At 49.6% G+C, this 17,791-nt stretch overlaps 1 protein-coding gene across 4 annotated transcripts in view; it reads right to left on the reverse strand.

Annotated features, from left to right (window-relative positions):
• cenpi (centromere protein I) overlaps positions 1-17,791 on the reverse strand; it is a 150,182-nt gene that overhangs the window by 58,373 nt on the left and 74,018 nt on the right. For all 4 annotated transcript variants that reach the window (XM_072505454.1, XM_072505452.1, XM_072505453.1 and 1 more), the window contains 2 exons: positions 14,800-14,909; positions 12,493-12,628 (listed from right to left, as the gene is read on the reverse strand). In XM_072505454.1, the coding sequence (XP_072361555.1) occupies positions 12,493-12,628; positions 14,800-14,909 (246 nt within the window). The remainder of the gene's footprint in view (positions 1-12,492; positions 12,629-14,799; positions 14,910-17,791) is intronic.

A 17,791-nucleotide genomic window follows, 5' to 3' on the forward strand; every position in this document is an offset into this window, starting at 1 on the left:
ACAACAGGAGGTAGAATTCAACCAATACAATATTTCACTCCAGGCCCCTCCCCCCCGTTCCACTCCCAGCTCCTCCTCTCACCCCTTAAAATAAATTCACTGCTGGCATTGTTCTGCATTGCAAGCCAGCTATTTAGCCCACTGTGTTAAACCAGCCCCATCTTTTTCTAATCACGGTTGTCCCGTTTCCAGTATCCACCCATAAATATCCGCAATATTCCCTTCCCCCAGCTCATCATATGATAACTACTTATCTAGTCGGGTATGCCTTGGCAGCTGAGGGAACAAAGAGAGCTCTTTTCATACAAAGTCCCGCACCTGCATGTACCTAAATTCATTTCCCCATAGCAGCTACTGGGGCCAGTGCTGACATACACCCACCCAACACACACACACACACACACACACACACACACACACGCACAGACGCACAGACGCACAGACGCACAGACCTCCAAAGTTCTGCCTAAGCTGGTTCCAGATTTTAAGGGTAGCCATCACCACCAGGCTCACCGTATACCTGGCTGGTGAGAACAGGAGAGTGATTAAAACCCTTAAATAATCCCCACACAGTGGCCTCGTCCATCTGTAGCCACTCCAGAGATGGACACTGGCCCAAGCCCAAATCGACCCAGGACCTGTCCGGTCAAAAACCTTCACCGCATCCATTGAGATAACAACTTTGACATCTACCCCCTAGATTTAGTCATCACCATGTTCAATAGACACCTGGGGCGAAATTCTCCCCCAACGGCGGGATGTCCACCGACTGGCGCCAAAGACGGCGCCAATCAGATGGGCATCACGCCGGGCCAAAGGTGCGGAATGCTCCGCATCTTTGGCGGCCTAGTCCCAACATTGAGGGGCTAGGCCGACGCCGGATGGATTTCCGCCCCGCCAGCTGGCGGAAATGGCGTTTGTTTCCCCGCCAGCTGGCGCGGAAATGCGGCGCATGCGCGGGAGCGTCAGCGCGGCTGCTGACAGTTTCCCGGCGCATGCGCGGGAGCGTCAGCTGAAAGTTTCCCGCGCATGCGCAGTGGAGAGAGTCTTTTCCGCCTCCGCTACGGCCTCCACCATGACGAGAGTCTTTTCCGCCTCCGTCATGGTGGAGGCCGTAGCGGAGGCGGAAGGGAAAGAGTGCCCCCACGGCATAGGCCCGCCCGCGGATCGGTGGGCCCCGATCGCGGGCCAAGCCATCGTGGGGGCACCCCCCGGGGTCAGATCGCCCCGCGCCCCCCCCCAGGACCCTGGAGCCCGCCCACGCCGCCTGGTCCCGCCGGTAAATACCAGGTTTGATTTACACCGGCGGGACAGGCAGTTTCTGGGCGGGACTTCGGCCCATCCGGGCCGGAGAATTGAACGGGGGGTCCCGCCAACCGGCGCGGCCCGATTACCGCCCCCGCCCAATCTCCGGTACCGGAGACTTCGGCGGGGGCGGGATTCACGGCGGCCAACGGGGGGGTCGGAGAATGACGCCCCTGATGTTGATCGACAATTGTCTCCCCTTGACAAAACCTGTCTGCTCCTCAGAGTCCACCTTCGCACACACCCCTCCATTCACCTCACCAATGCCTTGACATTGGTATTCAGCAGGGAAATGGGCCTATGTGACCCACACTCAGTTGGGTCCTTTTCCTAACAAATCGACACCTGCGCCAATGTGGCCAGCAACTCCCCCCACGCCAACAAATTAAACATCCCCAGGAGATGGAGTGCCAACGCTGCCAAAAATTGTTTATAAATTTCTACCTGAAAGCCATCCTGCCCAGGTGCCTTCCCGGATTGCATCAGCCCAATAGCCACCATTATATCCAGCAGTCCCAGTGTCACCTCCAATCCCTGCCCCTTCCTCACTCCCCTTTGAGTTCCGAGAATTCCAACTCATCTAGAAAGCGCCCTGTCTCCATGTCCCGTCCCTGGGAGTATACCCGATGCATATGGGAGAAAGAAAACTCCCTCTCATCAGAATGTCTAAACCTCCATGGATCCACCCCTGCATCTGATCCACCCCAAGCTCCTTCGCCATTCCTGATGTTACCAATCACTTAGAGCTCGATCTATCCATCCTGGGATCTAAAACACAGTTGAAATCCACCCCCCCCTAAATAATCAGTTGATGCAAGTCTAGGTGTGGGGTGGCCCCAACGTCTTCTTAATTAATTCTTTATTGTCCCTATTGGGTGCATAAATGTTAACTAAGATGACCGACGCCCCCACCAAGATCCCGCTCACCATTACACACCCCTCTCCCCCCACCCTTAGTCCTGCATCCCGTTAGCCGCTACAAATGCCACACCACCTCCTTACTAAACAAAATTGTGACCTCTCTCAACTGGTCATCAAAACCCGAGCGAAATGACTACCTCACCCATCCTTTCGTTAACCTCGTCTGGTCCTTCATCCTCAGATACGTCTCGTACAGGAACATCATGTCCGCCTTTAAACTTTTCAAATGGGCAAACGGCAAGGATCATTTAACTGGACCATTTAGGCCCTGCACGTTCCACATCACAATTCTCACCAGTGACTTCTGAAACCCCCCCCCTCTATTAGGGTCTGCCATCCCAATCTAAGAAGAAGTTCCCACTACCTCCAGGTCCATCTTGTTCAGGCCCACCCAAAATGCCACTCCTCCTCCATTTCCACCTACACCCTGCCACAAAGCCACCTGCGTCATCGGCAATCCCACCCCCCATTATGTCCCCACATCCCACCCTCCTCTACCTCTCGAACTTCCCATCTAACCACCTGCCCCCCCCCCCCCCCCCCCTCTCCTTTCCCACCTAACTTTTTCCCCCTTCTATCTGGATCCCCACTGTAGCCCCTTCCCCCATATTGTTTCGGTTTACTAGCATCCCTGCTAGCTTGGCAGTCCCCACCTGGAGATCTACACACAAAGGACCCCACCCATGTCGTCCAAACCATCCTTCACCAAATTCCTTGTTTAAAAAAAAAAAAAAATTTTTAAATTAAGGTTTTCATAAAATATCAATAACAAAATGAAAAAAAGAACCCAACAGGGTTAAGTACAAAACACAGTCTAGAAAAGCAACCCTCCGTACCCCCCTCCCCCCTGTACATAAATAATAAATTAACATCAGCACCCCGACTTAACACAACAGGTATATACACCTCCTCAGACCCTTCAGTGTAAATAACAAAAATAAAAGTAACCCCCCCCCCGCGTTGCTGCTGCCATTGACCAATGTCTACCGTTCTGCCAGGAAGTCTAAGAACGGTTGCCACCGCCTAAAGAACCCTTGTACCGACCCTCTCAAGGCGAATTTCACCCTCTCCAATTTAATGAACCCCGCCATAATGGCTGATCCAGGATTCCACGCTTGGGGGCCTCGCATCCTTCCACTGAAGAAGAATCCTTCGCCGGGCTACCAGAATACCTGGCCTCTTTCGCCTCCAGCACTCCTGGCTACTCTGCCACCCCAAATATTGCGAGCCCCCAGCCCGGTTTGACCTGGATCCTACCACCCTTGACACCGTCCTCGCTACGCCCTTCCAAAATACCTCCAGTGCTGGGCATGCCCTGAACATATGGGTGTGATTTGCTGGGCTCCCTGAGCACCTAACACACCTGTCCTCACCCCCCCCCCCTCCCCCCTCAGCACCCTGTCCTGTGCTGTGTGTGGCGGTAGCCGCGGGAATTCCACCACCTGCCGTCTGGCAAACGCCCTTACCTGTAAGTACCTGAAGGTGTCCCCCGGGGGGGAGCCCGTACTTCTCCTCCAGCTCACCCAGGCTCGCGAACTTCCCATCCACAAACAGGTCCCCCAGATTTTGAATCCCTGCCCTGTGCCACCCCAAATATCCTCCACCTGTTCTCCCTGGGGCGAACCGGTGGGTCCCCCGTATTGGGGTCCACGCCGAGGCCCCAATTTCCCGCCTATGCCGCCTCCAGATTTTGAGGGCAGCCGCCACCACCGGGCTCGTGGTATACCTCCCTGGAGGGAGCGGCAGCGGCGCCGTTGCCAGCGCCCCCAGACTCGTACCCACACACGCCGTCTCCAGCCTCTTCCATGCAGCCCCCTCCCCCTCCATCACCCACTTGCGCACCATCGTCGCATTGGCGGCCCAGTAGTACCCACAAAGGTTGGGCAGCGCCAGTCCCCCCCTATCTCTACTCCGCTCCAGGAACACCCTTCTCACCCTCGGAGTCCCTCGCGCCCACACAAACCCCATTATACTCCTGTTAACCCGCCTGAACAAAGCCTTTGGGATAAACACGGGGAGGCACTGGAACAAGAACAAAAACCTGGGGAGCACCGTCATTTTGATTGACTGCACCCTACCCGCCAAGGACAGCGGCAACGCGTCCCACCTCTTGAACCCCTCCTCCATTTGCTCCAACAGCCTTGTAAAATTAAGCCTATGCAGGGCCCCCAGCTCCTGGCCACCTGGACCCCCAAATACCTGAAGCTCCTCTCCGCCCCCTTTTTAGTGGGAGCTCGCCAATCCCCCTCTCCTGGTCCCCTGGGTGAACCACGAACAGCTCGCTCTTCCCCATGTTGATCTTGTACCCCGAAAAGTCCCCGAATTCCCTAAGAATCCTCATTACATCCGGCATTCCCCCCCACCGGGTCCGCCACATACAGCAGCAGGTCGTCCGCATCGAGCGACACCCTATGCTCCTCCCCACCCCGCACCAACCCCCTCCAGTTCCTTGACTCCCTCAGTGCCATAGCCAGGGGTCAATCGTCAGTGCGAAGAGCAGGGACATCCCTGCCTCGTCCCTCGGTGCAACCGAAAGTGTTCGGACCTCCTGCTGTTTGTGGCTACACTCGCCATCAAGATCTCATACAACAGCCTAACCCACCTGACAAACCCCTCCCCAAACCCGAACCTCTTCAGCACCTCCCACAGGTACCCCCACTCTCCCCTATCGAAGGCTTTCTCAGCGTCCATCGCCACCACTATCTCCGCCTCCCCCTCCCTCGCCGGCATCATGATAACGTTCAAAAGCCTCCGCACATTCGCGTTCAACTGCCTCCCCTTCACAAACTCCGTCTGGTCTTCATGGATGATCTGCGGCACACAATCCTCAATCCTCGTGGCTAAGACCTTCGCCAGCACCTTGGCATCTACATTTAGCAAGTAAATCGGTCTGTAAGACCCACACTGCAGGGGATCCTTGCTCCACTTCAGGATCAAGGAGATCAGTGCCCGGGACATCGTCGGGGCAAAGCCCCCCCCCCCCCTCATTGAAGGTCCTGACTAGCAACGGGCCCAACAGGTCCATATATTTTTTATAGAATTCGACCGGGAAACCGTCCAGCCCCGGTGCCTTCCCCGCCTGCATGCTTCCTATCCCTTTGATCAGCTCCTCCAGCCCAATCGGGGCCCCCAGTCCCGCCACCAGTCCCTCTTCCACCTTTGGAAACCTCAATTGGTCCAGGAAACGGCCCATCCCTCCCTCCCGTGGGGGCTCGGATCGGTACAATTCCTCGTAAAAGTCCCTGAAGACCCCATTGATGCCAACCCCAGTCCGCACCACACTCCCTCCCCTGTCCTTAACTCCCCTGATCTCCCTAGCTGCGTCCCGTTTCCGAAGCTGATGCGCCAGCATCCGCCTTGCCTTTTCCCCATACTCTCAAATCGCCCCCTAGGCCTTCCTCCACTGCACCTCCGCCTTCCTGGTGGTCACCAGGTCGAATTTGGCCTGGAGGCTGCGCCTCTTTCTCAACAATCCTTCCTCGGGCACCTCCGCATACCTCCTGTCTACCCTCACCATCTCCCCCACCAGCCTCTCCCTCTCCCCCGCTCCTTGTGGGCCCTAATGGAGATCAGCTCTCCCCTCACCACCGCCTTCAGCGCCTCCCATACCATCCCCACTCGGACCTCCCCGTTGTCGTTGGTCTCCCAAGTACCTCTCTATACTTCCTTGGACCCGCTCGCTCACCTCCTCGTCCAACAGCCCCACCTCCAAGCGCCACAGCGGGTGCTGGTCCCTCTCCTCCCCCATCTCCAAGTCCACCCAATGCGGGGCGTGGTCCGAAATGGCTATTGCCGAATACTCAATATCATCTACTCTCGCTATCAGCGCCCTACTCACAATGAAAAAGTCGATTCGGGAATAAGCCTTATGGACATGTGAGATGAAAGAAAATTCCCTAGCCCCCGGCCTTGCAAATCTCCAAGGGTCCACCCCTCCCATCTGGTCCATAAACCCCCTCAGCAATCTAGCCGCCAACGGCTTCCTACCCGTCCAAGACCTGGAGCGATCCAGTGCCGGATCCAGCACCGTGTTAAAGACTCCCCCCATTATCAGGCCCCCCACTTCCAAGTCTGGGATCCGACCCAACATACGCCGCATAAAACCCGCATTTGTCCCAGTTCGGTGCATACACATTGACCAGTACCACCCTCTCTCCCTGCAACTTACCACTTCCCATTACGTACCTACCGCCATTATCTGCCACAATGCCCGACGCCTCGAATGACACCTTCTTTCCCACCAAGATCGCCACCCCTCGATTTTTGGCATCCAGCCCAGAGTGAAACACCTGACCTACCCACCCTTTCCTCAATCTTACCTGGTCTGCCACCTCCACGTGTCTCTCCTGGAGCATAACCACATCCGCCTTGAGCCCCTTCAGGTGAGCGAACACGCGGGCCCGCTTAACCGGCCCATTCAGTCCCCTTACATTCCAGGTTATCAGCCGGATCAGGGGGCTACCCGTCCTCCCTCCCCCGCCGACTAGCCATGACCCCTCCTCGGCCAGCCACGCGCCCGCACCCACACGTTCCCCACAGCGGCATACCCCAGTCTCAACCCCTCCCCACACTCGCTCCAGCTCCCCCTTGACCATAGCAGCAGCAACTCGATTCCACCCCCCCCCCCCCAAAGCTAGGACGCATCCTAGCTGATTTACTCCCCCATTGTACTTCCGCAAGTCAGCTGACTCCTGCTGACCCCGGCCACTCCCGCCTCTCGTTCGACTCCTCCCATTGTGTGACACACCCTCCTCTCCCGTTCCCCATCCATAGGCTCTCCCCCTCCCCCTTCCATTCTAAGCGCCGGAAACAACCCTAGCTTCCCCGCCCCCTCCAGTCTTCAGCGCTTTCCACCTACCCAGTCCTGCCACCTCTGACGCAGCTCCTTTTACAGGCCCAGTCCCCTCACCCCCAACTCGGACCACCCCTTCCCCGCGGGGCCCCATCTCACCGCCGTCCACCACCCCTGTTCTGTTTACCTACCCCCCTCCAAGAGCCCCCCCCGACCAACCCAACCAAATCAGTGCCCAACCCGCCCCAACCACCCTCACCGACCTGAAAGAGAAAAACACAGAGAAAAAGAAACCAGGAGCAAAGCAAAGGCCCCCCCTCAAAAAAAAAAAAATCAACCGCAGTCCCCAATCGCCCATCCCGACCCTCAATCTGTGTCCAACTTCTCGGCCTGAACAAAGGCCCATGCCTCCTCCGGAGACTCAAAATCATGGTGCCGGTCCTTGTAGGTGACCCACAGTCGCGCCGGCTGCAACGTGCCAAACTTCACCCCCTTCCTGTGCAGCACCACCTTCGCTCGACTGTACCCAGCCCTCCTCCTCGCCACCTCCGCATTTCAGTCCTGGTATATTCGAACCTCGCGTTCTTCCACCTGCTGCTCTTCTCCTTCTTGGCTCACCTGAGCACACACTCCCGATCGACGAACCGATGGAACCTCACCAGCACCGCCCGCGGAGGCTCGTTAGCCTTGGGCCTCCTCGCCAGCACTCTATGGGCCCCTTCCAGCTCCAGGGGCCCCTGGAAGGACCCCGCTCCCATCAGCGAGTTCAACATGGTGACCACATAGGCCCCCACGTCCGGCCCCTCCACCCCCTCCGGGAGGCCCAGAATCCGCAGATTCTTCCGCCTCGACCGATTCTCCATCTCCTCAAACCACTCCTGCCATTTCTTGTGGAGCGCCTCGTGCGCCTCCATCTTTACCGCCAGGCCTAAGATCACATCCTCGTTGTCGGAGATCTTTTGTCGAACCTCGCGGATCGCCACCCCTTGGCCATCTGTGTCTCCAGCAGCTTATCAATAGAAGCCTTCATCGGCTCTAGCAGGTCCGCTTTAATCTCTCTGAAGCAGCGCTGGATACCCTCCTGCTGCTCCTCCGCCCACTGCATCCACGCTGCCTGGTCTCCGCCCGCCGCCATTTTGTTCTTCTTCCCTCGCACCTTTTTCGGGTCCACCACCACCTTTTTAGTCGCCCCGCTCCTAGTAGAAGCCATATACTATCGGGGAGCTGTTATAATCTCCTTCCCACACTGGGAAACATCGAAAAAGTGCCATTGGGGGCCCTGAAAAGAGCCCAAAAGTCAGTTTTTGCGGGAGCCGCCGAATGTCCGACTTAGCTCCGCATAGCCACAACCGGAAGTCCCTTCACCCAATTCCACCTCCCCAAACATCGCCCTTTGGACAGTCCCTGCCCAGGTCTCTCTCCCGTCAGAGCCCCCGCCCTCCTAATTTCCAGCTGGAGAAAAACCCAGACACAGAACCATCCCATCGACTATAACGAAAGAAAACATAACACTTCCAAACATTCACATTACAAATATAGCAAAACGGTGAATTCCCACCATTAGTCCTCCCACCAGCCATGCTTCCTGATTCATTCGCCTCCTCTGGCGTCGTAAAAAAATGTTCCTTGCCCTTAAATGTCACTCACAGTTTAGCAGGGTACAACGTTGCACAGAAAGAGCACCACTTTGGCTCTGTTAAAGCCCGCTCGCCACTTGGCCAGATTGGATCCAATGGCCTGATAGATTGGTATCCGATTCCCCCTCCAGCTACGTCTCATGTCACCTTCGTGTCACCTTTGCCCACCTCAGAATTTGCTCCTTCTGTTGAAACTTGTGCATCTGTTTGATAACTGCCCATGGCGGCTCCCCACCTCTCGGCCTCTGATGCAGCGGCCGGTGGACCCGTCCTCGACCAGCTTCGCGAACATCCTCGCCACATAATCTGTGGCACTCTTTCCCTCAACTCCCTCTGACAATCCAACTATTCTAAAGTTCTGCCTCTTGGATCGATTCCCCTGATCATCCACCCTCGCCTTCAAACCTTACAGGCCTCTCCCAGCAATGCCACCTCTGCTTCCAATTCCACAATCTGGCCACTATGGTCAGACACTGCCCTTTCCACCTCACGGATTGTCGCACCCTCTAACTCCAGCTGCTGCTCCACCCATGAAGAATTTGTTGCAGAATCCCACGAAGTGGGGCATCTGCTTCCTCAATTGCCTTGGACCAGTGTACCTGTAGTTCTTGCTGATGTTTCTTAAATTCCCGTGATGAATTCCATCAATTGCTCCACAGGCGGTGGGTGGGGTAAGTGATGACGACTGACGCATCCAACTCCGCCATACTTTCTGTTGCTGTGCCACTGTGGCCAACAAAATGGCCACCCGCAAAGGATAATGAGAATTGTGGTCAAGTTGGGACACAGACAGTACACAGCCCCTGTGTATTGGGCAAAGGAAAACCAGACCGAACTGAAACTTGCACCTGTTAAATGTCAATCACCGATTTCCCCAGGATAATAGATTCCAATCAAGGTATAGCAATAGTAGCAGACTTCCCGGTGCCACTTCCCCTTATTTGGAAAGGCATACGTACTTGGGACAATGGTAACTAGGACCCACCCAGCCATCGTGGTACCCACCCCCAATTGGCCAGAATCGATTAGGGTGATCGAGACCCTATCGATCCATTGGATCCCGAGTTAGTACCGCCCAAAAGGGCGCGAAAGAGGAGAAGGATAAGAGGCCCTGCGCACTAGGGATCAATCTCTTTTGGGACCGGCCTGTGCCCATACCAACTGCAGCATAACGACCAGCCAACTTCAAGACCCGCGATCTCTACCTGAGAGACGGGCCGCAGCCGTGACGAATCTGACGACTTCCAGCCGACACACGTGGGGTCCCAGATAAAGACTTTCTCTACCTGCACAGAGCTGGTCATCCAGAAGTTAAGTAAAGGTCATCTTCGTTGATAGGTGTAGTTTAATGTGTAGCCACGTGTATCATTGCACAGAGAGATAAGTCTTGTGTTTAATAATAAACTGTCTTTTGAACTAACATACTGGTTGTGTGGTCATTTGGTCAATACAAGAAACATACTCGCAGCTTGTGGTTTGTTAATAAAAGTAGCAACACCACAAGAGTCCACCATCTCGAGTTGAAGCTTTCTTCAACTTCTGCTGAGTGTTGTAACCTGCCGACATTCCCCTTTGGAGGAGAAACCAACATTCTCCAATGGTTCTGCACCTTTCCCCACCAAAGTGCCCATTAACTGGGTAGAAAGGGGCAAAATCTAAGATTCCAAGCGGGAGCCACCTTGTGTGCGACTGATCAGCTCATGGCTGCCACCGGAAGACTTCCCGTTAAACATGAACGGTCTCCATGGGATCATAACAGTTGGCGGAATTTTCCAATTAATTCCAACCTTTCATAGAAACATTGAAAATAGGAGGCAGCTATTCAGCCCTTCAAGCCTGCTCTGCCATTCGTTATGATCATGGTTGATCATCCAACTCAATCGCCTGATCCCACCTTCTCCCCCCCCCCTATATCCTTTGATCCGCTTTGTCCCAAGTGCTACATCTGATTGCTTCTTGAAAACATTCTCCATTACATTACGAGTTTTGCAAGTATGGGTTGGTCAAATATGGTCAAAAATATGGGTTGGTCAAAAAAGGGACATGCTGTTTTATACAATCTGCCAGCAAGGACTTCTTGCTGTATACTGCACATACTCATGAATGGGCCCAAGACCTTCACTTTCAAAACTGAAAAGTACTGCCTATCTCAACTTACCCTGGAAAGGTACGCATAACAAAGCTTCAATAAACATGCAAAGTTAGCACTTTCACGCTGCTGCCATGCAGTAAAACACAAGTGGTATTTTTCACTAACAGTACGTTGCCGTCAAGCCAAAAAGACATTGTGCCTACCACACAAATGAATAACATGGTATATGATTTTCAGTTCTAGTGCGATGCTAGGTTGGTGGACTGTACATCCCAATGGCTGGCAAATTGTAGCAAACAGCATATCTCCTTCGGTGTTCGCAATAGGCAGAGTACTGACCATATTCAAAGCTTGCGCTTCAAAACTGAGAACTAAGAGTAGAGTATCTAATATTAGATGTGATTCTGCAGTTTGAAAATACTTAATCAATCCCATAGGTGCACCAACAATCAAATTAAGATTATCAGTCGGGCTCGTATTGTAGTTCACTTATGCTTTCTAGAAACCACATATATTCATACATAGGGACCAGTCTGCTGCAGGCAAAAGGAACATGTCCAAGCATTGCACTTTGTTTGAATTAGACAAAAAAGCGCAGGGCAAAATGGTACCCCTCATGTATTTTCCATGGCAATGCCTTAACCAATTAGAGTCAACTTGTCTACCAATCAGCAACCTTTTCTCATACAGTATAAATCATTGCTCCCTTTGAAATTTGTCACTCGTGCGTCTGTCCTGTGAGCACAAGACGACATGCTTCAACACCATGTCTTGTTTTTCCCCATGCAATACTCAAATTAAATAGTTGCTTGGAAAAGAGGGACATCAAAAGGTGAATGAGGGGAGTGGACAGTGTGGGATCAAACGAGGTGACTTGTGGAAAAATATTACAGCAGACTAGATGAACCAAATGCCTACTTTGAAGCCAACGTTCTATGAATGCATATTTAAAATACTATAGACTAAATTAGTACCTTAATACCAGAGCGTTTTACGTAAAAGGACAGCATACAAACTATACAATCTATGGCAGTAAATATATACTGCAACACAATTTACCAATGTGTTAAAAATTCAGGAAATAAAAGATGATCCACAAGTCAAATTCCAAGTAATAGATATGTCTACCCTTAATCACCTGCATCCATTTCAAATCAAAGATTACATTGTTATCACTATCCAAAAGATGGCAATTCAACACTTTTGAATATTTTTAAGAGACCCATACAAGGCAATTTTAATCTCTCCTATCATTGGTTTTGTTACTCCATAAATTAGTCATTAGTCAGCCCCTCTTAACTTAAGTCACTAGTCCAAAATTTAATCAAACACAAAATTTATATTTTGTTCTGTTACTTATTGTTTGATTCAAATTATTTGAAAATAAATTTTAAGCGCAACAAATTACTTTGAATTATCAGAAGTATATGGCACTGATGAAACATAGTGACAAGGTGTGCAAAAAGACAAATACTTTTCAAAAAAAAAGTCTCAAATAAATTGGCATACAATAGTAAAATCCCTGGTGCATGCCGATTAGGCTGATCTGAACCAATGAACATATATAATTAGCTCGTCTCCAGATTTCACTGGGGTGAAGGGAAATGAAAGGGATTCAAATGTTAACCAGGATTCCAGTTACAAGTTTTATATTGATAGCCTCTCAAATTGTACTTCATTCATCTGAGCTAATTAATAATCTAACAGTCAGGAAGCTGTTTTCTAAGCACACCAGTCTCTCTCACCGTCTCATAAAAATTGAGTATGAAGTGTAACAGCAGACTGTTGTAAGCCTCCATCTGTAATGCTACCATGGAAATTCTTGTAGTAAACTCCACAAGTTCAGAAATAGAATTCACTAATCCAGAAAGGGAAACGTTCCTGAAAGCACAAAATGTTTTGAAAGAACTCAGTGGAAGTTTTCTCTTAGTCTGCTTTATTATTCACACCATCTAAAAGTCAACAAGTTAAAGAAGAGCTGAATAAAGGCATCTGAGGAACTTCCTTTATTTCGAGGCTTAGTGATTAGTTTACTTAGCTACCACGGTGTAGGGTTTAATTCCGAATCTGAACAGTTCACAATTTGAGCCTTGAAGACAGCAAAAATAATCTCTCTCTTAGGGATTAAATTAAACGGGGATTGGCCTAAAAGTGTTTGGACAACAAAACTACATTTGTTCTCTCAGCGACAGAAGATGTACAATTCCAGGCAAGTGAAATGTGAGCAAGCAGTTGCAGGAATACAGGATCTAGTTCAAAACACCCTACTTTTAGATGGCAAAACAAGCGAATTACATACCACTGTAATAGTCGCTATTCAAATGAAATAACCACTAGGTTAACCACAGAAGTATTGACCCTTACAGAACAGCTGGAAGTAGCTGGGCCATTACATCAGTGTTGGTTCTTTGTTAGAGCAATCGTAAACCAATCCCACTGGCAATGCTCGCTCAACAGAGCCCTGTACAATCCCCTACTTCAGGCTTGTCCAAACTTTTCACGTGGAGGTGGAGATTTCAAATTTTTCTCACTCAAAGGGCCGTTGAGCAAATTTCAGAAAGATACAAGTTTGATACAGCATTAAACATGAATTTCAAACAAAGCTGAGGTATGAAAAGAAAAATCTTTGAGCAAAAAAAAAAGAGAGTAATATATAAAGATGAGTATTACAATGTAATAGGTAGGGTCTGTGTGTGTTTCTGGCTCATTCTCAGTCTCAGGATACGCACTCAACTGAACTGCACCCACTGTGGGAATATATCAGAGAGCATGTTGGATGGTGTGCTTGGGGTAGGACAAACTCCCTCCCCCCTCCATGCGCTCCGATCTCCCCCTCCCCTTCCGCATTCTCCCCATCCCTCCTGCCCCGCACTCTCCTCACCCTCCCAGCCCCGCACTCGCCTCACCGCTCCCACCCTCCACAATCACTGTCTCAAATCACTCACTCAGGTACAAAGTCAGCCCCACTACCTTGTGCTCCACTTTGGTGTGCCCACTCTGGATGCCTTGGCCACGCTCCCCGACATCTGTGCCCCTGGCATCTCCACTCCCCGAGCCCTACTCCCCAGCACCTCTGCTCCTCACAATGGCCAGCACTGTTGCCTCACAGCGCCAGGGACTTGGGTTCAATTCCGGCCTTGGGTGTCTGTCTGTGTGGAGTTTGCACGTGGAGTTTGCACATTCTCCCAATGTCTGCATGGGTGTGGATTGGAGTGCAGACTCGATCGGCCAAATGGCCTCCTTCTGCACTGTAGGGATTCTATGATTTGATGAAACAACTTATGAGAATGGGTCCTGGGATGAGGGACTTCAGCTATGCGATAAATTGAAGGAGTTGGATTTGTTCACTTGGAGAATAGAAGCTTGAAAAGAATTGCTAGAGCTGTTCAAAATCAACAAGGGCCTGTTCAGATTAGGGAGAAAGTGTTCCTATTGGTAAAAGGATTGAGAGCTGCAGGACACAGATTTGTGATTGGCAATGGAGCCAAAGGCAACATGAGGAACAACATTTTTATATAAAAGTTGTTAGGACATGGCATCCATTGCCTGAGAGTGTGGTGGAGGCAGACTGGATCATGGTCTGCAAAAAGAAATTGATTATCGGAGGAGAAAATAAATTTGTAGGCTACAGGTGAGGGCACCAGCTGAGTTGCTGTTTCAGAAAGCCAGCAGAGATTGAATGACCTCTTGCTGTGCTGTAAACCATTCTATTCATCTTTTCTCTCCCTATTTGTCACCAATAAACCAATGTTTCAACGGGCATGATTTTCAATCATTCGCCATGTTGAGCCTTGACTTTAACTGATGACAGGATATTCAATCAAGAGATCTAACACCCATGCCAAAATATGTCCTCAGCCGATACCCATATGCAAGCACAAAACTAGGACCATCCTCACTTTAATTGCTTTCCCAATCTTGTTTAATTAGTTCAGAGATTTCTCATTTGCATAAACAGAAGTAAAATTCAATACAAAGCCACATTTATTTATAACCATCGGGTAAGACTCTCGATTATGTTTGTGAAAAGTCCTTGCATTATAGATACTCACTGTGGACTCTGTAAAACGTTGGTAATATCTCTGTCCATCTCAGCCACACACACAGAATGCCAGGTCAGCCATTTCACTAGCAGATTGGTGAGACTCTCGATGACAGTGCACTGCAGATAAATGAACAGGAAAGATTAGCAAGCAGTTATTGACGAATCTGTTGTAGATATATACAGATTTTATAAAATTTCCACAATTGATTAATTACTGAGATTGCTTTTGTATTTTTCACTTATGTAACCAGGCCTCCGTAACTTCAGCTTTTTTATGTATACTTTGACTGCTGCTCCAGATTCAAGTTCATCAATCTTTACTTTGTTCTCTTATTTTAAAAAAATCTTTATCTCGTCCCAAATATATCTCTTCTACTACCACCATGTTTCCCTTTCACTTCTCACTTAATTAATAACTACCGACCCAATTTCCCTAACCCAATCATTCAGTACTCCGTGACCTGCCTGTTCTGTCATACTAGGCTTGATTCCCTCTCAAAGAAGCCTGCACCTTCTCTCTGTGCCTCTCTTCCTCCTCTGAAAGGGTCATCAAGCTACTCACAGAAACATATAAATTAATAAGAGCAGGAGGAGGCCATTTGGCCCCTTGAGCTTGCTCCGCCATTCAATAGGATTATGGCTGATCCTCTACCTCAATGCCATACCCCTTTGAGACTTATGTCTAGAAATCTATTTCCTTCTTAAATATATTCAAACTGGTCATTCGCAGCCTTCCCTGGTAGAGAATTCCACAAGCTCACTACCCTCAGCGAAGAAATTTATCCTCATGTCAGTCCTAAATGGCCTAGCCTGTATCCTGAGCCATAACCCCTTTGTCTAGAATCCCCAACCCAGGGGGAACATCAATCCTGCATTAAGTTTGTCCAGCTCTGTGGAAATTTGATGCGATTCAGTGAGATCCCATTTCGTTCTTCTAAACTCCAGTGAATTTTGACCTAAGCCCTCCTCATCCACAATCCTGCCATCCCAAGAATGAGTCTGGTGAATCTTCACTGCATTCCCCTTGTGACAAGTTTATATCTTATTAGATAAGGAGACCAATCTGTACACAATACTCTGGATGTGTTCCCATCAAGGCTTTGTACATCTGCAGTAAGACATCTTTGCTCCTGTACTCAAACCTTCTTGTAATGAAGGCCTTCCTAAATGCTTGCTGCACCTGCATGCTTGCTTTTAATGACTGGTGCACAGGTCCCTTTGTAAATCAACTTTTCCCAATCTAACACCATTTCTATAATACTCTGCCATGTTGTTTTTCGTACCGAAGTGGCTTAACATCACACATATCCACGTTATACTGCATCTGCCATGTATTTGTCCACTCACTCAACTTGCCCAAATCACTTTTGAAGCCTATTAACATCTTCATCACACATTCTCACCTAGTCTTGTGTCGACAGTAAATGTGGAAATATTACATTTGGTTCCTTTGAGCAAATCATTGATATATATTGTGAACATCTGGAGCCCCAAGCAGTGACCTCTGCTAGTCATAGCTTGCCACTCCAAAAAAGAATCCATTTATTCCTATGGTTTCCTCTCTGCTAACCAATTATTAATCCATGCCAATATAGGATGCCCTCCATCCCCTGTGCTTTAATTTTACACACCAATCTTAATTTGGACTTTTCAAAGGTTTGCTGAAAATCCAAATATACAACAACTGGTCCACCCTTATCTATTCTATTAGTTATGTCTTCAAAAATTCCTTTCATAAATTCACACTGAGTTCGTCTGATCCTTTTCATTTTTGAAAAATCTACTGATGTGAGACTAACCGGTCTGCAATTCCCTCCCTCCTTTTTTAAATAGTTAGGTTACATTTGCCACCCTTCAATCTGCCAGGATTGTTTCAGTCTCACGGCGCCAAGGTCCCAGGTTCGATCCCGGCTCTGGGTCACTGTCCGTGTGGAATTTGCACATTCTCCCCATGTTTGCGTGGGTTTCGCCCACACAACCCAAAGATGTGCAAAGTATGTGGATTGAACATGCTAACTTGCCCCTTAATTGGAAAAAATGAATTGGGTACTCTAGATTTTGTTTTTTTAAATTCTGGATCTCTCTCCCCAACAGCATGTTGGGTGTACACCCAGAGGGGCTGCAGTGGTTCAAGGCGGCTCATCATCACCATCTCAATGACAATTAGGAAGGACAATAACTGCTGGCCCAGCCAGTGATGCTCACATACTAAAAAACCTCTTTTGCTGAATTCTAAACTGCTCCCTTACTACGCTTGCCAGCAATTTTATAAAATTCCTCTTTGGACCTAATAAATAATAATAATCTTTATTGTCACAAATAGGCTTACATTAACACTGCAATGAAGTTACTGTGAAAAGCCCCTAGTCGCCACATTATGGCGCCTGTTCAGGTACACAGAGGAAGAATTCAGAATGTCCAAATTACCTAATAGCACGTCATTCGGGACTTGTGGGAGGAAACCAGAGCACCTGGAGCAAACCCACACAGACACGGGGAGAAGGTGCAGACTCCGCACAGATAGTGACCCGAGCCGGGAATCGAACCTGGGACCCTGGCGCTGTGAAGCCATAGTGCTAACCACTATGCTACCGTGCTGCCCACTACTATCCTTAATTTCTTTTGTGAGCCATGGTTGGTCTGTGTTTTCCATTTTGTTTTTTGCGCCAGGAAAGGATGTACAACTGTTGCAATACATTCATTCGTTTCTTAAATATTAGCCACTGCCTGCCCACCCTTATGCCTTTTCATGAAGTTCCCTAATCTAATGTAGCCAACTCACCCCTCGTACCTTCGTAGTTTCCTTTGTTTAAATTTAGGATCCAAGTTTCAGAATGGACTTTACATCTTAATAAATTATTCCATCACCTTATGGTCATTGGCACTGGGTCATTTGAAAGCAGTAAAGATAATTATTGCTGCTATCCAGACACATTTGCAGTATTGGGCTGTTATCTGGAAAGCAGTGATTTGTGCTTACAGCCCTCTTGTGGTCTATA

The sequence above is a fragment of the Scyliorhinus torazame genome, chromosome 5, assembly GCF_047496885.1.
Source record: "Scyliorhinus torazame isolate Kashiwa2021f chromosome 5, sScyTor2.1, whole genome shotgun sequence".
Classification (NCBI taxonomy): Eukaryota; Metazoa; Chordata; class Chondrichthyes; order Carcharhiniformes; family Scyliorhinidae; genus Scyliorhinus; species Scyliorhinus torazame.